Source organism: Danio rerio, chromosome 18 (assembly GCF_049306965.1).
Source record: "Danio rerio strain Tuebingen ecotype United States chromosome 18, GRCz12tu, whole genome shotgun sequence".
Lineage (NCBI taxonomy): Eukaryota > Metazoa > Chordata > Actinopteri > Cypriniformes > Danionidae > Danio > Danio rerio.
In genome coordinates this window covers 14,605,664-14,626,311 of record NC_133193.1, presented here as the reverse complement: position 1 = coordinate 14,626,311, position 20,648 = coordinate 14,605,664, and the positions used below count along the sequence as shown (strand labels likewise).

The 20,648-nt window shown below is 35.6% G+C and overlaps 1 protein-coding gene across 1 annotated transcript in view; it reads left to right on the top strand.

The window, feature by feature from the left end:
* Positions 1-20,648, top strand: part of cmip (c-Maf inducing protein) — a 53,515-nt gene that overhangs the window by 14,152 nt on the left and 18,715 nt on the right. Inside the window, exons 2-10 of the mRNA XM_073929910.1 lie at positions 3,780-3,905; positions 3,991-4,041; positions 7,380-7,541; positions 10,177-10,218; positions 10,530-10,592; positions 12,561-12,641; positions 12,739-12,842; positions 16,064-16,168; positions 18,494-18,865. Coding sequence (XP_073786011.1) covers positions 3,780-3,905; positions 3,991-4,041; positions 7,380-7,541; positions 10,177-10,218; positions 10,530-10,592; positions 12,561-12,641; positions 12,739-12,842; positions 16,064-16,168; positions 18,494-18,865 — 1,106 coding nt within the window. The remainder of the gene's footprint in view (positions 1-3,779; positions 3,906-3,990; positions 4,042-7,379; positions 7,542-10,176; positions 10,219-10,529; positions 10,593-12,560; positions 12,642-12,738; positions 12,843-16,063; positions 16,169-18,493; positions 18,866-20,648) is intronic.

Genomic DNA, 20,648 nt, shown 5'->3' with positions numbered 1-20,648 from the left:
ATAAAGGGACTTAATAATAACTTAATAATTAACTTCAATTCATAATAATTAATAAGCTAACTTAATTTTTTCATATTGTCCCAGCACAAATAGACAGTGTGGAAACCAGCATTTATTTTTACAGTGAAGATGAATTCCTGAATGGACCAATTTGACGTCCGAAGTCAGTTTCAGTGATTTAAAGAGCCTATTGTGCAATGAATCCTAAAAATATATCATGGAATCATTAATGCCAATAAAGAACATTCATATTTACTAATTCATCTATAACACCGACTCTTAAAAGAGGAAGATGAATCTGAGATCTGCAACAGAGGGTGCAATGGCCTCAGTGCAGAACAGCCACCTAAGAGTGGGGGATGTAAATAAAAGACAGGCCTGTTTTATTGGCTTATACAGAGACGAGCTGCCTGTTTGTTTGAGCGAGCGAGAGACGCAAAGAGGACGAGTCAAAGAAAGGAACAGCTTGTTTGCTCTGCTGAACTGGGTGGCTGACACAAATACAGGAACTGTGGTTTGGTTCGAGTCTAGAGGGAGAGCAGCGCAAATAAAGCAATAGCCTGTTTGTGCAAAGAAGCTGAGGGAGGGTGCTGCTAATAATGGAAGAGCCTGTTGCCGGGCGGCGGAGGGGGGAGGGCCGGCTAATAAAGGAAGAGCCGCAGTTTGCTATTGTAGAGGGAAGGAGATGGGGAACAGCCTGTTGACATTTGACGTCATGTGACCAGCGACACTTCAGTCAGGAGTGGAACTGAGAAATGAGCGGACTTGAGTGTGACAAATAGTGGAAACTGAGAAGCTTCTGTAGCCATTTAAAAATCGCAGAGAAGAGGAACCACCAGTTCACTGTAAATTTGTGGCCTGAATGGAGAAGGAAATGTGAGAGGTTTTATTTATATACCATTGTCCACTATCTAGGTCTGTTGATGGAATAAGAACATGCAATGTCAGACTTCTTTGAAACTTAATGCTGTTTTGTGAAGCAAAAACGCGTGCTAATGCCTAATGCTTAGGGTTGTTATGGCTAAAATAAATTCATTTTTTAATTGGAATATAACAGTAAACCCTAAATTATGTTTAAACGTAATAGATTTAATAAATAATTTATTTTGTCTTTTTAAATCGTTTCAAAGATTATATAGTCATTTTCCAAGATGCTAATGTTCAGCTTAAGGCTGATTCATACTTCTGCATCAAACTGACACGTATGCTACGGCACAGCCTAGCCGTGAATGCATAGCCCTCACAGTGGCCGTCGGCATCGCTGTTGTGCACCTCTCAAAAAATACACAAAATCAAAATCAGCAAGTTTGAACCACTTGCACATAAAGGAAGCGTTCAGAAAAAACAAAACACCGGCGAAGAAACTCGACGCAGGATCATAAACACCTACCTCCAGCTAGCGTTTGGGAAGTGTTATCGCAGAGCTACAGAAACAGCGCGCAGAAGTATGAATGCACAGCTATGCGCACTGCATGCGCCGTGGGTCACGCCGATCACTTGACGCAGAAGTATAAACCAGGCTTTAAAGTGCAATTTACAGGCTTAACTGCAATAATTAGGTTAACTAGGCAAGTTTAGCCTGGTTTATACAACTGCGTCGAGTAATTGCCGTGACCCACAATGCCTGCCTTGCGCGTAGTCGTGCATTTATACTTCTGCACACTGTTTGTATTGCTCTGCAATGACACTTCCGAAACGCTGTAGCTGGCAGTGAGGTTTTTATGTTCTTCTGTGTTCTTCAAAAGGTGTTTTGTTTTTACTGAACAATACATTCATGTACAAAACTCACCCATTTAGAGGCGGTAACCAGCAGACATGCAATGACTTTAATCATATGGTAAACACAAAACAAAAGTTTCCATCTGGAGCTTCTTCACGAGACTGTACATTTGTGAACACTAGTTCCATCTAGCTTAAGGCTCTTAGCACAGCCCACACTTGTCACTGCTAGCAGGCTGACCAATCACAGAGCTTGCACTACGTGTCGTTACTCAATTTTTTTTAAAGGTGCTTGTCAGCCAAGGCAAGGGCTTGCATATGCATGTGTTTGACGCAGAAGTATAAATCAGCCTTTAGGGCAGAGTTGCCCAAACTAGGACCCGCAGGCCAAAGTTGGTCCATGGTAACCTTTGATTGGCCTGAAATCCCATCTGAGAAGAGAGGGAGAGGGGTTTTATTATGCTTTAAACAACAAATACATGACAATAGAACAAACAAAATAAAATGATGCCTGGGTGATAGAAGGTAAATAACACAAAAAAATAAGAAATAAAATGAACACAATAAACAAGAGTATGAATAAAATTCCTACAAACAAGCAGGACCTTTACTTTATGCAAAAACTTTGAAAATAGAGCACAAATGGACCGTTTTAATGGCCTTTTTATTAGCTTTATTTTGAAAAGTACCAAACTAAATTTTCAGTTCCTTATTAGGCAAATTAAAACAGGGTTTTTGTTGGAAAATGTACACTTATCAATATGAAGCTTAATCAACAAAATAAATAGATGAGAGGGAGAAGGTTGGGGTGAATGCCTTTTAACAGAGATTGTCATATCTAGTTTAAAGTAATCTTTTGTTTGTTTGTTTGTTTGTTAGTTTGTTTTATTGTTGAGTAGCAAAAAGCAAACTGAAATTAAATGTTTAAGTTAAATGTGCATAAATCAGATTTATTTTGTGTGTAAATTCTGTCACTCGAAGATAGAAGCAAGACAGCAATAAGCAAATCAATAAAAAACATTTACATTAGGATGTTAAAATATATATATTTAATTATTAATATGATTAAAGTATTTTTTCTATTTATTTTAAAATCTAAATAAATTAAGACATCACCATGGCAATTTTAATGTAAAAGTTTTAGCCCACCACCCTCAATCAAGTTTGGTTTTTGGCCCTTTTATAAGGAAAGTTTGGACACTTCTGCTTTAGGGTAATTAGGCAAGTCATTGGGACTAATAGCATTGACCTTAAAATATTTGTTTTATTATTATTATTAAGAGCTTTTGTTCTTGCCAGAATAAAACAAATAATAATTTCTCTAGAAGAAAATATGTTATAGGTAAATTTATTATAGTTATTTGTTAAACATAAATGTTTAAAAAAAGAAGGTTATTCTAATATTTCTGTACATTCACAGCAGGAATAAAGTACAACTACAACAGGCCTTTAGTTTTGTGTTTTTCCATCTGTCATGATTAAAATAATGTAATTATTTTTATAGAAATACTATAAAACTGATACTTCTCCCGTGCTGAACTCAGTTTAATTTCAAAATTAAACTGAAGTATACCTGAAGTATCATCATGGGTGATGCTTGCACAGAGAAAGTACATTAAGAGCTGGACGATGCATCTTTGAAAGCATGTTGACATCCAGAGATCAGCCATCATATTATTTCCATATGATATTCTATGCAAATGATTAAACGGCACATTTTGCAAGATACTAGTATTCAGCTTAAAGTGCAACTTATTGGCATAAATGGGTTAATTTTGGTAATTTTGGCAAGTCATTTTATAACACTGGTTTGTTTTATAGCCAATTGAAAAATAGGGGGCTAATAATATTGACCTTAAAATGCTTTTTGCTTTTATTCTAGCCAAAATAAAACAAATAAGACTTTCTCTAGAAGACAAACAAAACCTTTTTCTCCTTCCCTTATAATGACGAAACCAACCGAGCTTTTATAAATGCGGTATACAAAGCTCATTTTAAGAGGTGTTAAAGCCATGAGTCATTTTCTGCAAACTTAAACGTGTCTCTTCCTGTTTCTGCAGCCCACAGGATACATGGAGGCCCCTCTGTCCTACAGCACCATAGAAGACCTGCAGCTGCTGTCCTGGGACAATGCTCCCAAATACTGTGTCCAGCTCAGCTTCCCTGGAGGAACGGTTCTGCTGCAGGTACATCCAGCCCCCTCATGTTTCATGACACCTATGTTGCGATGACACTCTGACTCATTTTGTGAATGTTTGTGTGCGCTCACAGGCTGCTAACAGCTATCTGCGGGACCAGTGGTTTCACTCTATACAGTGGAAGGTAAGGTCATATGTCTAGGAAGGCTCGATTTGCAAAAAGCATTGGCGTAATGACATTCTGCATGGTTTAAAGTGAGAGTATTATTTTATAAGTATGTGGGTGTTCTTAAGATGCTCCCGCTTTGATGATCGACAAGATGATTTCAGAGTTTTAGCTTTGCGGTGTGAATTTTTCTTTCTGTAAAGGAAGAATGAAACTTTTATAGTGTGAATAGATTTAAAGGTCATATTGTGCATATGCATAGTATTTATGCTTAACACATAACGTGTGTATCGTGTGTAACTTTCAAGTGTAAACGTTATTTGCATTTAAAGAGACACAGAAAAACTGATTTTGTTTCTATCCAAAAAGGGCCATTTATAGCATAGTATAGTACAGCAGGGAAAATAAGAATTGAAACTGTCAACGTTTCTCGGAAAACTTATTTCTAAAAGTTCTGTTGACTTGAAATTTCCCCGGATGTTGATAACAACCAAAAAAATCCATATATGCTATGTAAACAAATCTGATTAGTTTACCATTTAAGTTATGCAAAATAAACAATGAAAGAAAAGTATTGAGCACACGAAGAAACAAAGGCATTGAAGTGCAGTGAAAGCCCAGACAGCATCTGAAATCTCTCAGTAGTTATTCAGCAACCCTCTGCCCTTCGTCAGTGTAAATTAATATTCGCTGCTTCAGTTCAACATCTACATAAGCAGGATGATGAAGATGAAACCAGGCTGGACATTTTAGCAAAACACTGAGCCAAAACACAACCAAGGAAACTCTCAAATGTTTTCAGCGAAAGAAAATCAAGCTGTAGAATGGCCTAGCCAATCACCTGACTCGAATCCAATAGAAAATAAAAAGCAAATATCAGATTTGCTAGATGAGAACCACAGAACCATCAAGATTTTTACACTCTTTGTTGAAGTCTTTGGAAAAACTCACACCTGAGCAATGCATTATGGCGTTTCATTGTTATTACACATAACTCAGCTTTCAGTTTTTTTTTTGTTTGTTTAATTTTTGTGTTTGTATTGTTGGAGTTTTTACCAAAATCTGGTTCAATTCCATGTCAACAGCTCCTTTAGAAATATTATTCACAGGAAATAACATGACGTGTTCAATACTTATTTTTCCTGCTATATATAATCTGTATTTTGCTGTATTATATAATATATGCTGTATTTTGGGTTTCTTGGGATACCAGAGACAACATGCCCCCTTTAATATTAGTTTATTGGCTACCAATTTATTTGCGTCAATTTATTTTGCTTCAGTTGTGGTGGCATTTCCACCAAAAACTTAATTTTTTTTTAATATAATGATTTTACAAAGTATATACTTTGTTTCCGGCGACGCGGTGGCGCAGTGGATAGCGCTGTCGCCTCCAAGAAAGAAGGTCGCTGATTCGAGCTTCGGGTGGTTCAGTTGGCATCTCTGTCTGGAGTTTGCATGTTCTCCCCGTGTTCGCGTGGGTTTCCTCCAGGTGTTCCAGTTTCTCCCACAGTCCAAATACATGTGGTACAGGTGAATTGGGTAAGCTAAAATTGTCCGTAGTGTATATGTGTGAATGGGAGTGTATGGGTGTTTCCCAGTGATAGATTGCAGCTGGAAGGGCATTCACTGCATAAACATATGCTGGATAAGTTGGCGGTTCATTCCGCTGTGGCAACCCCAGATTAACAAAGGGACTAAGCAGAAAAAAAAAATTAAAGAATAAATACTTTGCTTTCAAGCAGTTAAGTCATTTAAGATAAGTTATAGGAGATTTATGAAATAATAAACATAACTTGTGAGCAGTAGTTTTTATTCTGTGCACTGCCCAGATCAACTTTGTCAGATTGTATTTTTTTTTAATCTTATAAAAATAGTTATCTGTGAAATTAGCACCTTACCAAGACAAAGAAGTCACTGACTTGTGTAACTTGAAGTATAAATATCTTTTACGATTTTGTTATTGTGCATCATAACCAGTTAAGCTGTAATTTAGTTTTATTGTGCACAATTATGTTCATTTGACATAAAATTAGCCAGCTATGATATTGCCCTCAGCCAGGCTGAGACATTACCAGCAACATTTTCACATTTAAATGTTTTTCAAAGACATTTACGATAATCTTATGTTTTTTCTACAGTTTATGACCTTAGTTGTGGCGTCATTTTCATCAAAAACAGTTTTCCCCATTAAAGATTTATAAAAGTATATCTTAAGTTACCAAGGAGACCGCCAAGTCGAATCAAGAGATGATGTTTGAAGGAAACAATAAACATGCAGGCAGCCGTTCTTATTGTACATCATGTTCAATCAAGTCACATTATGTGAAAGATTTTTCACAGAAGTCAGCACTGTCATTTCACCATTTAAGTATGTTAGAAAGTAAAAAAAAAATCTGTATATTAAACTGTGACCTCAGTTGTGACTTCTTTTCCATCAAAAAAAACGTTGTCCCCATTATATATTGGTAATGGTTATCAAGGGAACAAACATCTCAGTGCGGCTCATCCTTGATTTGAAATTTGAGACATGATGATGTATGTAGCGGAAACAATAAAACCTCACTTGTAACCAGAAATTTGTATGCGTCAAGTAGTTTCTAGTCATATTTTGAGAGCGATGGGAAAGGTTTAAATGATGTAAAAAAAACACCAAAAAAATAAATAACTAGTGAGAAAGTAAAGTGTGATTTTAAAGAAATAATAAAAAATAAGGAAAACACTTTTGTTTAGTTCACAATTCATGCTGTACTCACTTATCACCTGCCCATTACTAGGATTGTTTATTAGTAGTTCTAAAGCAATGTTAACCACGTTCCAGGAGGACCACTAGCTCTGCACATTTTCCATGTTTTCTCACCTAATTTAGATCACCAGCTCATTAGATATAGAGACTGATCGACCTGTGATGGGTGTGACAAAGGAGACATCCAAAACATGCAATGTTGTTGGTCCTCCAGGAACGTGGTTGAGAAACACTGATCTAAAATATAGTCTAATCCTACCCAAAACCTAAACCCAACTTATTACCTTATTAACTATTAATAAACAGCTAATTAGTAGTTTATTAAGCTATTAGTGCTAATTAATGGTTTGTTATGGTTTAGTATCATGATCTAAATATCTAAAAATGTTGCCAAATGAAGTCTATGTGGTTGTAAACAAACTAAAATCAATTAATTCACATTCAAACCCCATAAACCCATCATTTCTGGATAAAAATTGCTGTGATACTTCACGCAGTAATGTAATCAGAATGTGACTACTGCTGCATTCTGCTGATCAAATGTGTGTCAGTTTCATAACTGTTGGTTACATCGGTAAAAGGCAGGTGTGTGTGTGTGACTCATTTGCAGAAAAAGATCTACAAGTACCGCAAGGTTCTGAATAACCCGAGCCGCTGGGATGTTGTTCTGAAGGAGATTCGCTCTCTGGTGGACATGGCCCTCACTTCGCCCCTCCAGGACGAGTCCATCCATCAGGCCCCGCTGCACATCATCTCCACCCTGCTGGCTGAGGTACACTCAAAAGATTAAGTTTACTGTTTGTTTGAACTACTCACCTAAAATAGGCTGAAACAACACAATGCACAAAGACTTCATTTTCAGCCCAAAAGTTTTTATAGTCAGCCCAAATGCTTCTGGTGAACTGTCTTGCCATTACAAATCATCGCATTTTTGCCTTTTTTTAAAAATGGATTAAATTAATTTATTTTTTTAAAGTTCTACAAACAATCCTCCAAAATGACAATGTGAAAAAATATTTTTTTAAATTGTTGAATATTTATTAAAAATAAAAAACCTGACAAACCACATGTACATAAGTATAAGTATGTACATATAATTTTCCACTGATCGTTCTTGAGATGTTTCAGCAACTTAAATGGAGTTCACCTGTGGTAAATTCAGTTGATTGGACATGATTTGAAAGGGCATACACCTGTCTATATAAGGTCCCAGGGTTGACAGTGCATGACAAAGCACAAACAAAGCATGAAGACAAGAGAATTGTCTGTAGACCTTGTCCTTGTCTTGTTTAGTGCATACTTTAAGAAAAAAAAATTGAAGATAAGTGAGCTATTACTTTTTGATGTGGTTATAGTTACCAAATCCCCTGTATATATTATTTCTACACTATATTATTTACTTGGATTTTTGAATATATTTTATTTGATATTTAAATAATTTTTTTACACAAAATAAAAAATATATATATAATAATAAGGGTGCAGTATATGATTATTTAAATGACATTTCAGATATTTCAGATTTACTCTAAAGTTGTAAATAAAAATGCTCTAAAATTGTTAAATACTTTAAAATTGTATTATTCAATAATATTTTCAGCTTATGCATTCTTTCTTTAAAGTTAAACGTAGTTTCATTTAGGCATGGGCTGGTATCTGGCGTTTCTGACAGTGTGATATCCTTGGATAAAAATATCATGGTATCACAGTGTTGTGATTACTGCCTCTAAAATAAGTTCTTCTTAAATGACTGGGTTAAAAAAAAAACAGCTTTTGATGAAATTGAACAAAAGACGTTTTATTTTAGGAAACATTTATGATATTTTGAAACGGTAAACATGTCAGGCTTAATTCATTCATTTTCTTTTCGGCTTAGTCCCTTTATTAATCTAGGGTCGCCACAGAGGAATGATCCGCCAACTCATCCAGCATATGTTTTATGCGGTGGATGCCACCATCCCAGCTGCAACCATCACTGGGAAATTTCCATACACACTCATTCACACACATACAATTTAGCCTACCCAATTTACCCATACCACATGTTTTTAGACTTGTGGGGAACACCGGAGCACCCATAGGAAACCCACACGAACACGGGGAGAACATGCAAACTCCACACAAAAATGCCAACTGACCATCAGGGGCTCGAACCAGCGACCTTCTTTCTGTGAGGCGATTGTGCCACCCACTGCACCACCGTGCTGCCCCATGTCAGGCTTCATAAAAAACACATTAAAAACCTTACAAATACCTTAAGAACGGTATATTAGACCAGTGGTTCTTAAACTTTTTTCATCAAGTACCACCTCAGAAAAAAATTGTCTCTCCAAGTACCACCAAAATGAGCAGTATTGAAATACAGTAGCAAAGTAGGCCCAGTAAAGCAGCTACAACTCTGCAAGGTAAAAAAAATTGTGGCAGATTACCTCAGAAATATAGGCTGTATGTCATATATGGCATATTATATACATCATTTTTGATACATTTTGAAATGTGTATAGCATGTACATGACATATTTAATTCCCCCGCGTACCACTAGAAGGAAGCCTGCGTACCACTAGTGGTACACGTACCACAGTTTGAGAACCACTGTATTAGACAATTTTAGCTATTTTAAAAATTGTGACTTTTCTAAACTGTGGTAAACCTTGAAACCAGTTATCATCCCATGCCTAGTTTCATTTTATTGCTTTATTTTTAATGTTCAAGGTAATTTGTCTTGCTTTAATGCGATTAGTCAAAAGAGCAAATGGTCAAGTAGCACCTCAAAAAAAGCCATTATTACATCAATAAAATATTAACGAATAGCTATTTTACCAAAAAAAAACATCTATATTACATGTCCAAATCTAGAGGATTTTGTTTAGAAAATATTTCCGTTGTATGTTTTTTGTCAAGTGTAAAAAAAAATCATTCACTTTCTAACATGGTGTTGTCAGATCTCTTGCAGCGTTCTGTTTTTCTTTTCATTATGAGTGTCATTTGTGAATTGAGGTGTACATTGCATCTCATTTTGAGTTTAATTAATTTATAAAAGTTACCTCTGCATGCGTGTGCGTGTGTGTGTGTGTGTAGCTGTGGTTTAGCTAGACTTTCTTTTTCACATGGCAATGCTGTGATCTTCTTCAGAACAAAGACCTCCAGTGTTTGCATATAGGGAAATATCGGTTGCATCTGCACTCTGGTTTGCAGATGAAGATTATATCTTTGAATCCCACCTATAGCGAGCATGTGAATCTTTTAAAAAGGACTTCCAGTCAAATGGCTGATGTATCCTTGAATCACACAGGCTTTCCCAAAAAGAGTTTGAACGTTTTAAAAACAGGGATTGAGCTATTTAGCTATGGCATTGCTGGCCAATGAATTCTCAACCATTTTTTTTGTCGTGTCATTTCCTTCCCAGAACACTAACCTCAGCGCTCAGGACCACGAAAACATCATTGTGGTGAGTAGGGCTGCTTTTAGTTTTTTTTTTTTTGTAACTTAGAAAATATGAAGACGCATGTTGCATTCAAATAAGAGCCTGTTAAACTGCATTGCTAACAAGGCAGGGTTACGTAATCTATCTTGAGGCTCATGCTCTGGAATAAAATTGATTTGAAAGTGGAGCGAACTCCCATAGAAACAGGGCTTGACTGCCTAGATGTGCTGGATGGGGCGCTGAAGGTTGCGCACTTCCTTAAAGCATGGCTGAAAAAGCAGCAAGACTCTTCATGTCTGTGGGGAAGGTGACTAATGGGTCAAATCTGTCTGTAGGCCATCGCACCCCTGCTGGAGAATAACCACCCTCCCCCTGACCTGTGCGAATTCTTCTGCAAGGTAAATACAAGTGTTCATAATTATTATTACTATTAGTTTTATTTAACAAATAGATTTTTTATTGCTGGTTGTAATTTTTCATTTTTGTATATATGAGGGCTGCGCAATATATCGTTTCTTCATTGATATCGCAATGTGCCAATCCGCAATAGTCACATCACAGGATATGCAATGTTGAGTCTGAATTAAAGTTGACCAGAAGCTATAAAATTATATTTAATTACTGTATTTATTGACTTATGCAACATAAATAAAGATTCTTACTTATAGATTTATAGATTCTTCTATAAAGTTTCTACTTTTCAAAGCGTTAATAAGATTATTTTACTTACCCCTGTGACAGAAAATGTAGCTTGTTTTATTAACTCTTATTTTTGACTAATTTCTTCTGAAGTTAAAAACAAAACAATAGTTTTACTTGCTGCAAGAATTTTTTGATGTTTGGATTAGAAAAAAAAAAACAAACAAAGTAAGAAAAGTATTGTTTTGTATTGTGATTTATTCAATTTCTGTACCGAAATACTGTTTAGACTCCCCAGAAAACCATTGAATAGTGCTATTTAAACTATATTGGAAACTGTATTTATATCACAATATTTATCGCTGAAATCTAAAATACCGCAAAATCAGATTTTTCCAATATCTTGCAGCCCTAGTTCATTTATTTATTTATTCTGTTCATGAAATTACAGTTCAAGAAGAAGTTGGTTGCATTAGAAGTTTCATCTATTTCAGATTTTCACATTTTTTTAATGAATAAATGTGCCAAAATCTAGTTTAAATTTAAAAATAGATAATATTAGCTAATAGCGTATGGTTATACATTTTAAGAAACTAAAAATATACAAAACAAATAGACACACTAGCCTTCAAGAATCAGTAGTTTATAATTTTTTCCTTTTTTAAATAATTATTTATTTTAATCACAGGCGAATCTTACAAAGTATTTCTATTTCAAATAAATGCTGTTCTTTTTAAAGTCTGAAAGTTTTATGCAGTTTTTTAGAAAAAAAAAAGTTAAGCGTTTCAACTGTGTTCAACATTGATAATGAGAATCACCAGAAAGGCTTTTTTTTTTTATATATATATTTTATATTTTATACTTTATATTTTTTAATGTATATTTTTATTATAGTTTTTGCAGACAAGGAAAAGACAGACAAACCTGTCATGTAACAATAATCTTTGCAAAATATAAAATACAGCATGAAACCAGGGAAAATGGCGACTTACAAGACTTGTATGACCTACAAAAAGACATTGCAATGGATGTAAAGAGGGGAAAAAAACTTAAAATCTTCTTTAAGTCTTTATGTTGTGTTGGAAATAAAAAACTAGATCCCTCATTTGATCAAATTTTGCAAAATCCCCAGAGATGGCATATAATTCTTTCTTTCCAAATTTAAAGTAAAGGCAAGTCCAAGAAGCCAGTCAGAAAAGAAAGGAATAACCTTTTTTCCCCAGAAACAAAGGATAACTTTCTTAGCCATGATCATGCCATCATGAACAAGTAGCCGTACATTTCAGTTGAGATTAGAAAAGCTTTTTAAAATAAAAATATAACCTAAATGTTATGAAAATAATTTAAAGTATATTTAAATATAAGGATTTTTTTAACTTCTTGAGGTATATGAACAAAATAATATTCCTATTTTTACTACATGTGTGATCAAATAAATGCAGCCTTGATAAACACATATATATATATATATATATATATACACATATATATATATATATATATATACACATATATAATATTCCAATTTTTATTATATTTTATATGTAATCAAGTAAATGCAGCCTTATGAATGTAAGAGACTCAAAAAAATAAAAACAAATCTGACTGACCCCAGACATATGAATGATAGTGCATTGTGTAATGTTATTGTTTGATATCATCCGTCTCTCAAGTAATTTCTTCTAATGGTTTACATATATTAATATGAAATGTGTTCCTCTGTGCAGCACTGTAGAGAGCGTCCTCGGTCAATGGTGGTGATTGAAGTGTTCACTCCTGTGGTTCAGAGAATCCTCAAACACAACATGGTGGGTGCTCAAATTTCACTAGCTATACTCTTGAATTCACACATACTGTATCTGCTCCCTCGTCTTCTAACTCTCCTTGTCTTTTGTTTTGTTCCAGGACTTCGGGAAATGCCCCAGACTCCGTCTCTTTACTCAGGAGTATATTTTGGCTCTGAATGAGCTTAACGCCGGCATGGAAGTGGTCAAGAAGTTCATTCACAGGTGAGTGACAATTTTTTTTTCGTTTCCTTTTTCAAACAGACTCCTGCCAGCAAAACAGTGTATTAATGAAAACAAATTTGTGCTTTAACCCTTATAACAACCCATTAATATGAGTGGCTTTTTAAAAATGGCTTGTTGTGGTATATTATCACCAAATACAAGATTCAATGTTTTAATCTAGTTTTCCTTCTATTACGACTGATTTTGTTTTTATTTTTGAACCTGCTTGGTCATAGATATCATTGATTTGAAACTGATGCTCCTCAGTTCTTTGAATAACAAGAAAAGAAAACCATTTGTCAACAAGTTTGTCAGTTTAAAATAAAATATAAACTTTATTATCAATATTTTTAATGTTTATCATTTTTAGCAGAAATCGTGATTCTTGTTGACTTATTTGAGTTAATGTAAGTATCAAATACAAAAAATATTCACAGGGTGTCTTAAAGTCCTAAAATGTCTTCAGTTTCAAACACAAAATTGTACATCTTAAACATCTTAAATTCACTGTAATATGCTGTTGTAGGTCTTTTTTTAACAGGTCTTACTTTATGTAAAGCTACCCAATCAAACAAGCACACATCCATACACCAACAATACATTAGCTAAACTCTATTTAAAACAGTCTTTATTATAACAGTCGGTTGTGCATACATTTAGTTTATTAAAGTTTTAAAGAGTTTTTTTGTTAAGATATGCAAAACAATATATGCAATATATATTTTACTAGGGTCTGGTTGTTTTGACTTTATTTAAAATATGTGGCTAAGACATAACTAATTTGTTTTTGATGAGGCAAAAAAAAATAATTCTGCTTAGCAATTAAAAAAAATTGCAATAAGCCCTATATTAGCTTAAATTTTCATTCTTGATGGTCTTAAAAGGTCTTTAAAAGCACCCTGATGCAGAAATCCTAATACAAAATAGTATAATAAATAGTAAATATTCAGATTTTCGCTTATACTAGGGGTGTCCAAACTCGCTCCTGGAGGGTCAGTGTCCTGAAGAGATTAGCTCCAACCCTAATCAAACACACCTAAACCAGCTAATCAAGCTTTTACTAGATATACTAGAATCTAGTATATCTAGATTCCTGGCAGGTGTGTTGAAGCAAGTTGGAGCTAAACTCAGTAGGACACCAGCCCTTCAGGACTGAGTTTGGACAGCCCTAGTGTATACAGTGATCCCTTGTTATTCACGGAAGTTATGTTTTAAAAATAACCCTCAATGGGCAAAATCCGCGAAGTAGTCAGCTTTATTTTCTACAATTATTTTAGAAGTTTTAGGGCTGTGAAACCTCTCGCTACACAATTTATACACTTTTTTTTCAGACAGGCATTTTCACACTTTTCTCTCTTGTTTAAACTCTCTCAAAGTTTAAACCTTCATAGAATAATAAGCCCAGTATTATAGAATAAAACCAAAGATCAAAACCTGTTGTCAGAAGCAAACATTCTTTGCTGTCAGCAAAAGATGACGCTTTTTAGCTTTTGTGCGGATATTGTTGCCATCTAGCATAATGTTCTTTATCCTGCAGTCTCTGATCCACAAAGCTAAAGCAGACTCCATCTTTAGGGGGGTCACACACCGGATGTGCCGCACACATGACAGTTGGAAGTAACATACATTGGACATACAAATTCAAAGTTATTCTGCTGATGCTCAGTGGCACAGTAGAAATATCAGCTGTGTTAGAAGATCTGTGCACATCCGGTTTAGGACCCCCTTTACGATGGTCTTGCTGCCGAGAGTTACAACCCTTTTTGCATCCTTGTTGAAACTCGCACGGCTAGCGATCCAAGATTTATGTTAATTTAGCAAGCTGAACACATTCTGTTCTGTAAGGAGACACAGAGGAGATTGATTGACAATGGTCTACAGCCAATCAGGATGCAGAACACAATGAGCTGTAAAAAAAAAAAAAAGAAAAGCATGTCGAATTACACAAAAAATCGGTGAAACTTGCGAAAGGAACCACATTATATCGAGGGACCCCTGTACATAATACCTTAATATATCATCAGAAATTTTGAGTATTAGCCCTGTATATGTTTCTTTTGACTTTTGAAGTGCCATTAACCATTGATTACATTTTATGAATCACCAATAACCATAATTCCAGCTAAAAATCCTTTTTTAATATTATTTTCTTGTGACTAAAGTAGTCTTCTGCATCTTGCATTTAGTAAATTACAGCAAAAAATTAAATTTTGGTGTGAGCTATTCCTTTTATTTGATGTACTATGTCAGAGCTTGGAATCTTATTGCGTTGTGACTAGTTATGACTGTGTGTTTACATGGACTTCAGTAATCAAATTATTTGCATTAATCTGAACACGACAAGATTAAGGTGTTGCTTTTTGAATGTTTCTTTTTTGATCCCGTTTTACACTTTGTAGCACATAAATCGTTTAACATCATTGCGTCACCATGCTATCCGCATTTTCTTCGGAGATTCGTGTAATTTCGGGTGTTTTATTTTTAGTTTGTCGACTTTAACTGCACTTTGGCACTTTCACTTTCATTCAGGAACATTTCATGCATACCCCCATGACAAACGAGATATTGGATGCGAGTATGAACTGCTGGAAGAGTGTAGTTTTAAAGGAATTTGATACCGCACGCAGTATGGGAGACAAACTCTGCATATAGCGATGCAGGTGTCTGTATTCCTTCACTGACTCAGTAGGTGCAGAGAATAGTGTCAAACAGCCGTGTGTGTATAGACTATCCTGTAGCAAAATGTGGCGAAAATCCTACATGACGGTAATAGTTTAATCATGTCTGTACTGCACTTTAATAATGCGACTAAAATCGGCATACGCCACATGTCTTAATGCGGCAATGTCTGAGCATATCTTAATTGTTTGGTTCAATTATGACTTTATTCGGATTAAGAAAATCAAAAATGGCTGTTTACATGGTAGATTCTAATTCAGAATATTGTCTTGATCATGTTAAAATCAGATTATTGGTGTCCATGTAAACATACTCAGTGTTACCTAATTTTAGCTCCACCTTGCTTATGTACAACGAACAGGGCTTCACATTATGTACACAAACGAACATATTTTAATGCATCAGTTTGTGTCAGTTTAATGGTCTGTTTAGGACCAAACCCTGTGCAGACTTCCTGCGTAAGCTTTGTTTTCTTTCAGCTGTCATTCTCAAACACAGAAGCTATGCTAACCTGACCTTTTCTTCACATGTTGTGATTGTAGCATGCACGGTCCCACCGGACAGTGCCCTCATCCTCGGGTTCTCCCAAATCTCGTAGCGGTTTGCCTGGCTGCCATCTACTCCTGCTACGAAGAGTTCATCAACAGGTGCGTCCGATTCTCTGTTTACCCCATGTGTTTACCACAGAGACTTGAGCTCAAAACATTTCCCTGAATCATGTTTGCCAATTCAACTGCATCATATCTACCTAAAATACTCGCACTTTAATTTCCATTAGCTTGTATTTGTCTGGATGTTTGGCGACAAACAATAGTGACGTGGTTGAAATGACATTATTCGGTCTCACTTGTCCTGTTTGTGTGATCATTTTGGGCCTCTGGGCCGCGGTTCACCCACCTGAGAGGAATAAGGCACTATTTTCAAACAATTCCATGATTCATGATGACTCAAGAGAATGAGACGTGTCTAAAATCACTCCCCAGGCTTCCTTGCACCACTTTTTTTTATTGCTCTCATTCACTCTCTAATGGCTTAAATTTCCATAACTACAGTTTAGGCATGTTTTACAGGCGCACATTTACAGGTGTGGCCATTGCGTGTGTCATTTGTCATCTCTTCTGAATCAGATGACTAGTTTTTAGTCAAATAATGGCTTTCAAATTCTGTGGTTTTGTAGCAAATGACACTGCTGGGGTTTTGTGTATGCCTGCGATGCAAATCTAAAAATTTCCATAGAAAGGGCCTGGAACTACTATACAAATGTTTTTAACAAATGTAGAATGAAAGGATGTGGTTAATCAAAAATGTATTATACTATATGAAAAATGTATTCCCGATAAAACAGAAGAGAGATATAAATAGTGTGGGGTTGAACACTATTTACACTTACTTTATTTAATGTAGTTGCCAAAAACAATTGTAAATTTCATTTAGTTAAATAATAAAAAAGTTGTAACACTATATTTTTATGGTCTATTTAGTATTAGAAGAGTGTCGGCTTAATATCTGTTGATACTGCTCCTTCAACAGTATAATATATATATATATATATATATATATATATATATATATATATATATATATATATATATATATATACACACACACACACACACACACAGTTGAAATTTACAGAATTATTAGACCTTCTGTTTATTTTTTTCCCCAATTTCTGTTTAACGGAGATATTTTTTTCAACACATTTCTAAACATAATGGTTTTAATAACTCATTTCTAATAACTGATTTATTTTATCTTTGCCATGATGACATTAAATAATATTTGACTGTATATTTTCAAGACACTTCTATACAGCTTAAAGTGACATTTAAAGACTTCATTCATTCATTCATTTTCTTGTCGGCTTAGTCCCTTTATTAATGCGGGGTAGCCACAGCGGAATGAACCGCCAACTTATCCAGCAAGTTTTTACGCAGCGGATGCCCTTCCAGCCGCAACCCATCCCTGGGAAACATTTAAAGACTTAACTAGGTTAATTAGGTTAACTAGGCAGGTTAGGGTAATTAGGCAACTTATTGTATAATGATGATTTGTTCTGTAGAGAGTTGGGAAAAATAGCTTAAAGGAACTAATAGTTTTGTCCTTAAAATGGTGTTTAAAAAATTGAAAACTGCTTTTATTCTAGCTGAAATAAAACAAATAGGACTCTCTCCAGAAGAAAAAACATTATCAGACATGCTGAGAAAATTTCCTTGCTCTGTTCAACATCATTTGGGAAATATCTTAAAAAGAAAAAGAAAAAAAAAGAAAAATCAAAGGGGGGCTAATAATTCTGACTTCAACTGTGTCTGTGTGTATGTATTTATGTATATATAAACAATACAATAGGAAATGCCCGATTGTCGTGGGCCAGACAGTACGGGACAGTAAACAGGAACGTTACTGGCCCGATCAGGTCAATGCTGCCCTGCCACTGAAGTTTAATTTGTCTCAGAATCAACAAACAGTTTGTGTTTTTAAGCCTTGAAATGCTACCTCCTCTGTCACGTTGTAAACACCAAATTGCTTTTCGGTTCCTCTTATCTGATTGAATGTGGTGAGCACATTCTTTTTTATATATAACCTGGTAACAGTCAGTACAACAAAGATATGGCAACATCAAATTATGAGGCTAAAAGAAATTGTCTGTTTCAAAAGTCTTGGTAGCAGACATTTAAGTTGGTACAACATGACAAAACAGTTTTGCACAGTTTGCCTTCAGTTTCCAGGAAAAGCAGACGGGAGCCATTTTCTTTGCAACAAGCAATTACTAAAAACAAAACCTCGAAGCTCACAATAAAAGCTGATTAATTTTTAGCTATTATATATTTTTTTGTTGAGGCTAGTGAAAGTTTTGGCAGGGAAAGTAAAAATCTTAAACCACAGAAAAAATCCTTAATGTTGAGCCCTGATATTAAAGTATTTCACAGAGAGTGACATATGTCTTTTTCATTTATATCTCTTTCTATTAGTCGGGACAACTCTCCGAGCCTCAAGGAAATCCGAAACGGTTGTCAGCAGCAAAGCGATAGGAAGCCACCCATGCCCATGCGTCTGCTGAGGACCGAGCCGCCGACACCACCGCCGAACACCACCCTTTCCCCACCGCCTGCCCTGCCACTCTCACCTCCACCGTCCATCGTGAACTCGAGCGAGATCCTGGTGGAGCTCGAGCGCAACAACAACACTGCAAACACGCTGCGAAAGGCCCCTGCAGAGGGCGACAGTGAGCCTAACCTGATCGACTGTCTGCTGGTCAGTCCTGCTCTCAACGCCCTGTCCATCCAGCTGCCCGCGCACGCCGACAGAGTGCTGGGCTGCTTCGCCCTCATCCTCAAGATGCTGTAAGAATCTTTCTGTTATTATTCTACTCTTATATCTTTCCAATTCCATCCAGTGTCATGATGGAAATAAATAATGCTAAATATGTTTTCTGTCCATTGATTAGCTTGTAAAAGTACATTCTGTGATTTCACTAAAGTCTATGGGCTCTATTTTGACGGTCCATGCGCAGAGCGCAAAACGCAGGGCGCAAGCGCTTTCAGGGCGTGTCAGAACACATTTTTGCTAATTTAAGGACGGGAAAATCCGCTTTGCACCGTGCTGCATGGTCTAAAAGGGTTGAGTTTATTTTCTTAATGAGTTTTAGGTGTGTTTTGAGAATAAACCAATTAGAGTCTCATCTCCCATTCCCTTTTAGAGCCAGCTGCATCGCGCCATAAGCGCATTTCCTATTTACAGGACGTAAAGTAAGTCTAAGTGTAAAAACTGAGCATTTCACAAGCAAACAGTTAACAGTTTTTTTAAGAGAAAACTGTTAAACGGAGCATCTACTGCGTAAGAATTTCAGATAATGGATCTACTTTCACTTTCGCTCTTGGATAGGGAAACCTTTACGCACAGACATCAATTAGTCTATAAATAATTAATTGCATTTGTTAAGCGCAAATATTCGTTTCAAAACTATTTCTAAATTCAGTTCTAATTTCCAGCAAACGAATAAATGAACAATAATAATGAAGTGTGCTCAAAAACCTGAGTTATATCCTAAAACACATGCTGTGCCCCATATGGTCTAAAACCTGACAGGTGGGCAAATCTAAGCTTGTTTTTAATAAAACAAATATAAATATGGATATAATAAATAATACTGTTAATAATAATAACATTATACAAAAGCAAATTGTTATGAATGAACTGAAAAAGCCTCCCGAGATGAAGAAGACATAAAAGCAGTGGTTTTTCATATTTATGTAGGCTAGAAAATAATATGTTTTGTAATACTTTAATCCTTTATATTTATATCCTATATCTATTATTATTATATCCTATGTATATAATTAATATTTAACATTTTTTCATATGTGAATATATTTGCCTATTGCTCTCTTGTGCGTATTAATCAGTGCGTAAGCGAGGCGCAAATCTGCGCTGGAGTTTAGATTGGGTTTGTTTTGGGCTAATGAAAATCAATAATAATCTATTTTAGTTTGTTAAAATAGCAACGCGCCAGCAGTGCGCCTCAGAACGCCTTCCTTTTTAGACCAGAACGCCTATGGGCGCACATATGAGCTCTAATGCATTTGCTATTTAAACAGCGTAGCGCAACGCCTCAAAACGACTCTTGTGCCAAGCTGAAACTAGCAAAAGACTATTGTGCCACATTGTGCCGAGTGTATAATAGGGCCCATTATATTGGCTTCACAAAATAGCTATATGTGTTTGTGTGTGAGTGTCTGCATACATGTATGTGTATTTGTGTGTGTATATGTATACATGTATGTTTATGTGTATTTGAAGTTGTGAAGAGCAGTTTTTTCAAGCTTTGATTGGTGGCAAAAGTTAAACTGTTTCTTTCTAAAAAAGATTTAGAAATCGTAACGCATGCTTTAATCTCTTCTCGGTTAGACTACAACAACTCTTTGTACATTGGTCTACCTCAGTCAACACTCTCTTGGCTACTCTCTTGGCCCTGTCCTCGCCTCATTGCAATGGCTACCTATAAAATTCAGAGTTGGTTTTAAAATACTTCTTTTCATTTGTAAACCATTGCACAATTCTTGTAGACCGTTAAAATCCCATGACCAGTTTCTGTTGTCTGTCCTCATCTCGCCGCGAATTAAAAGG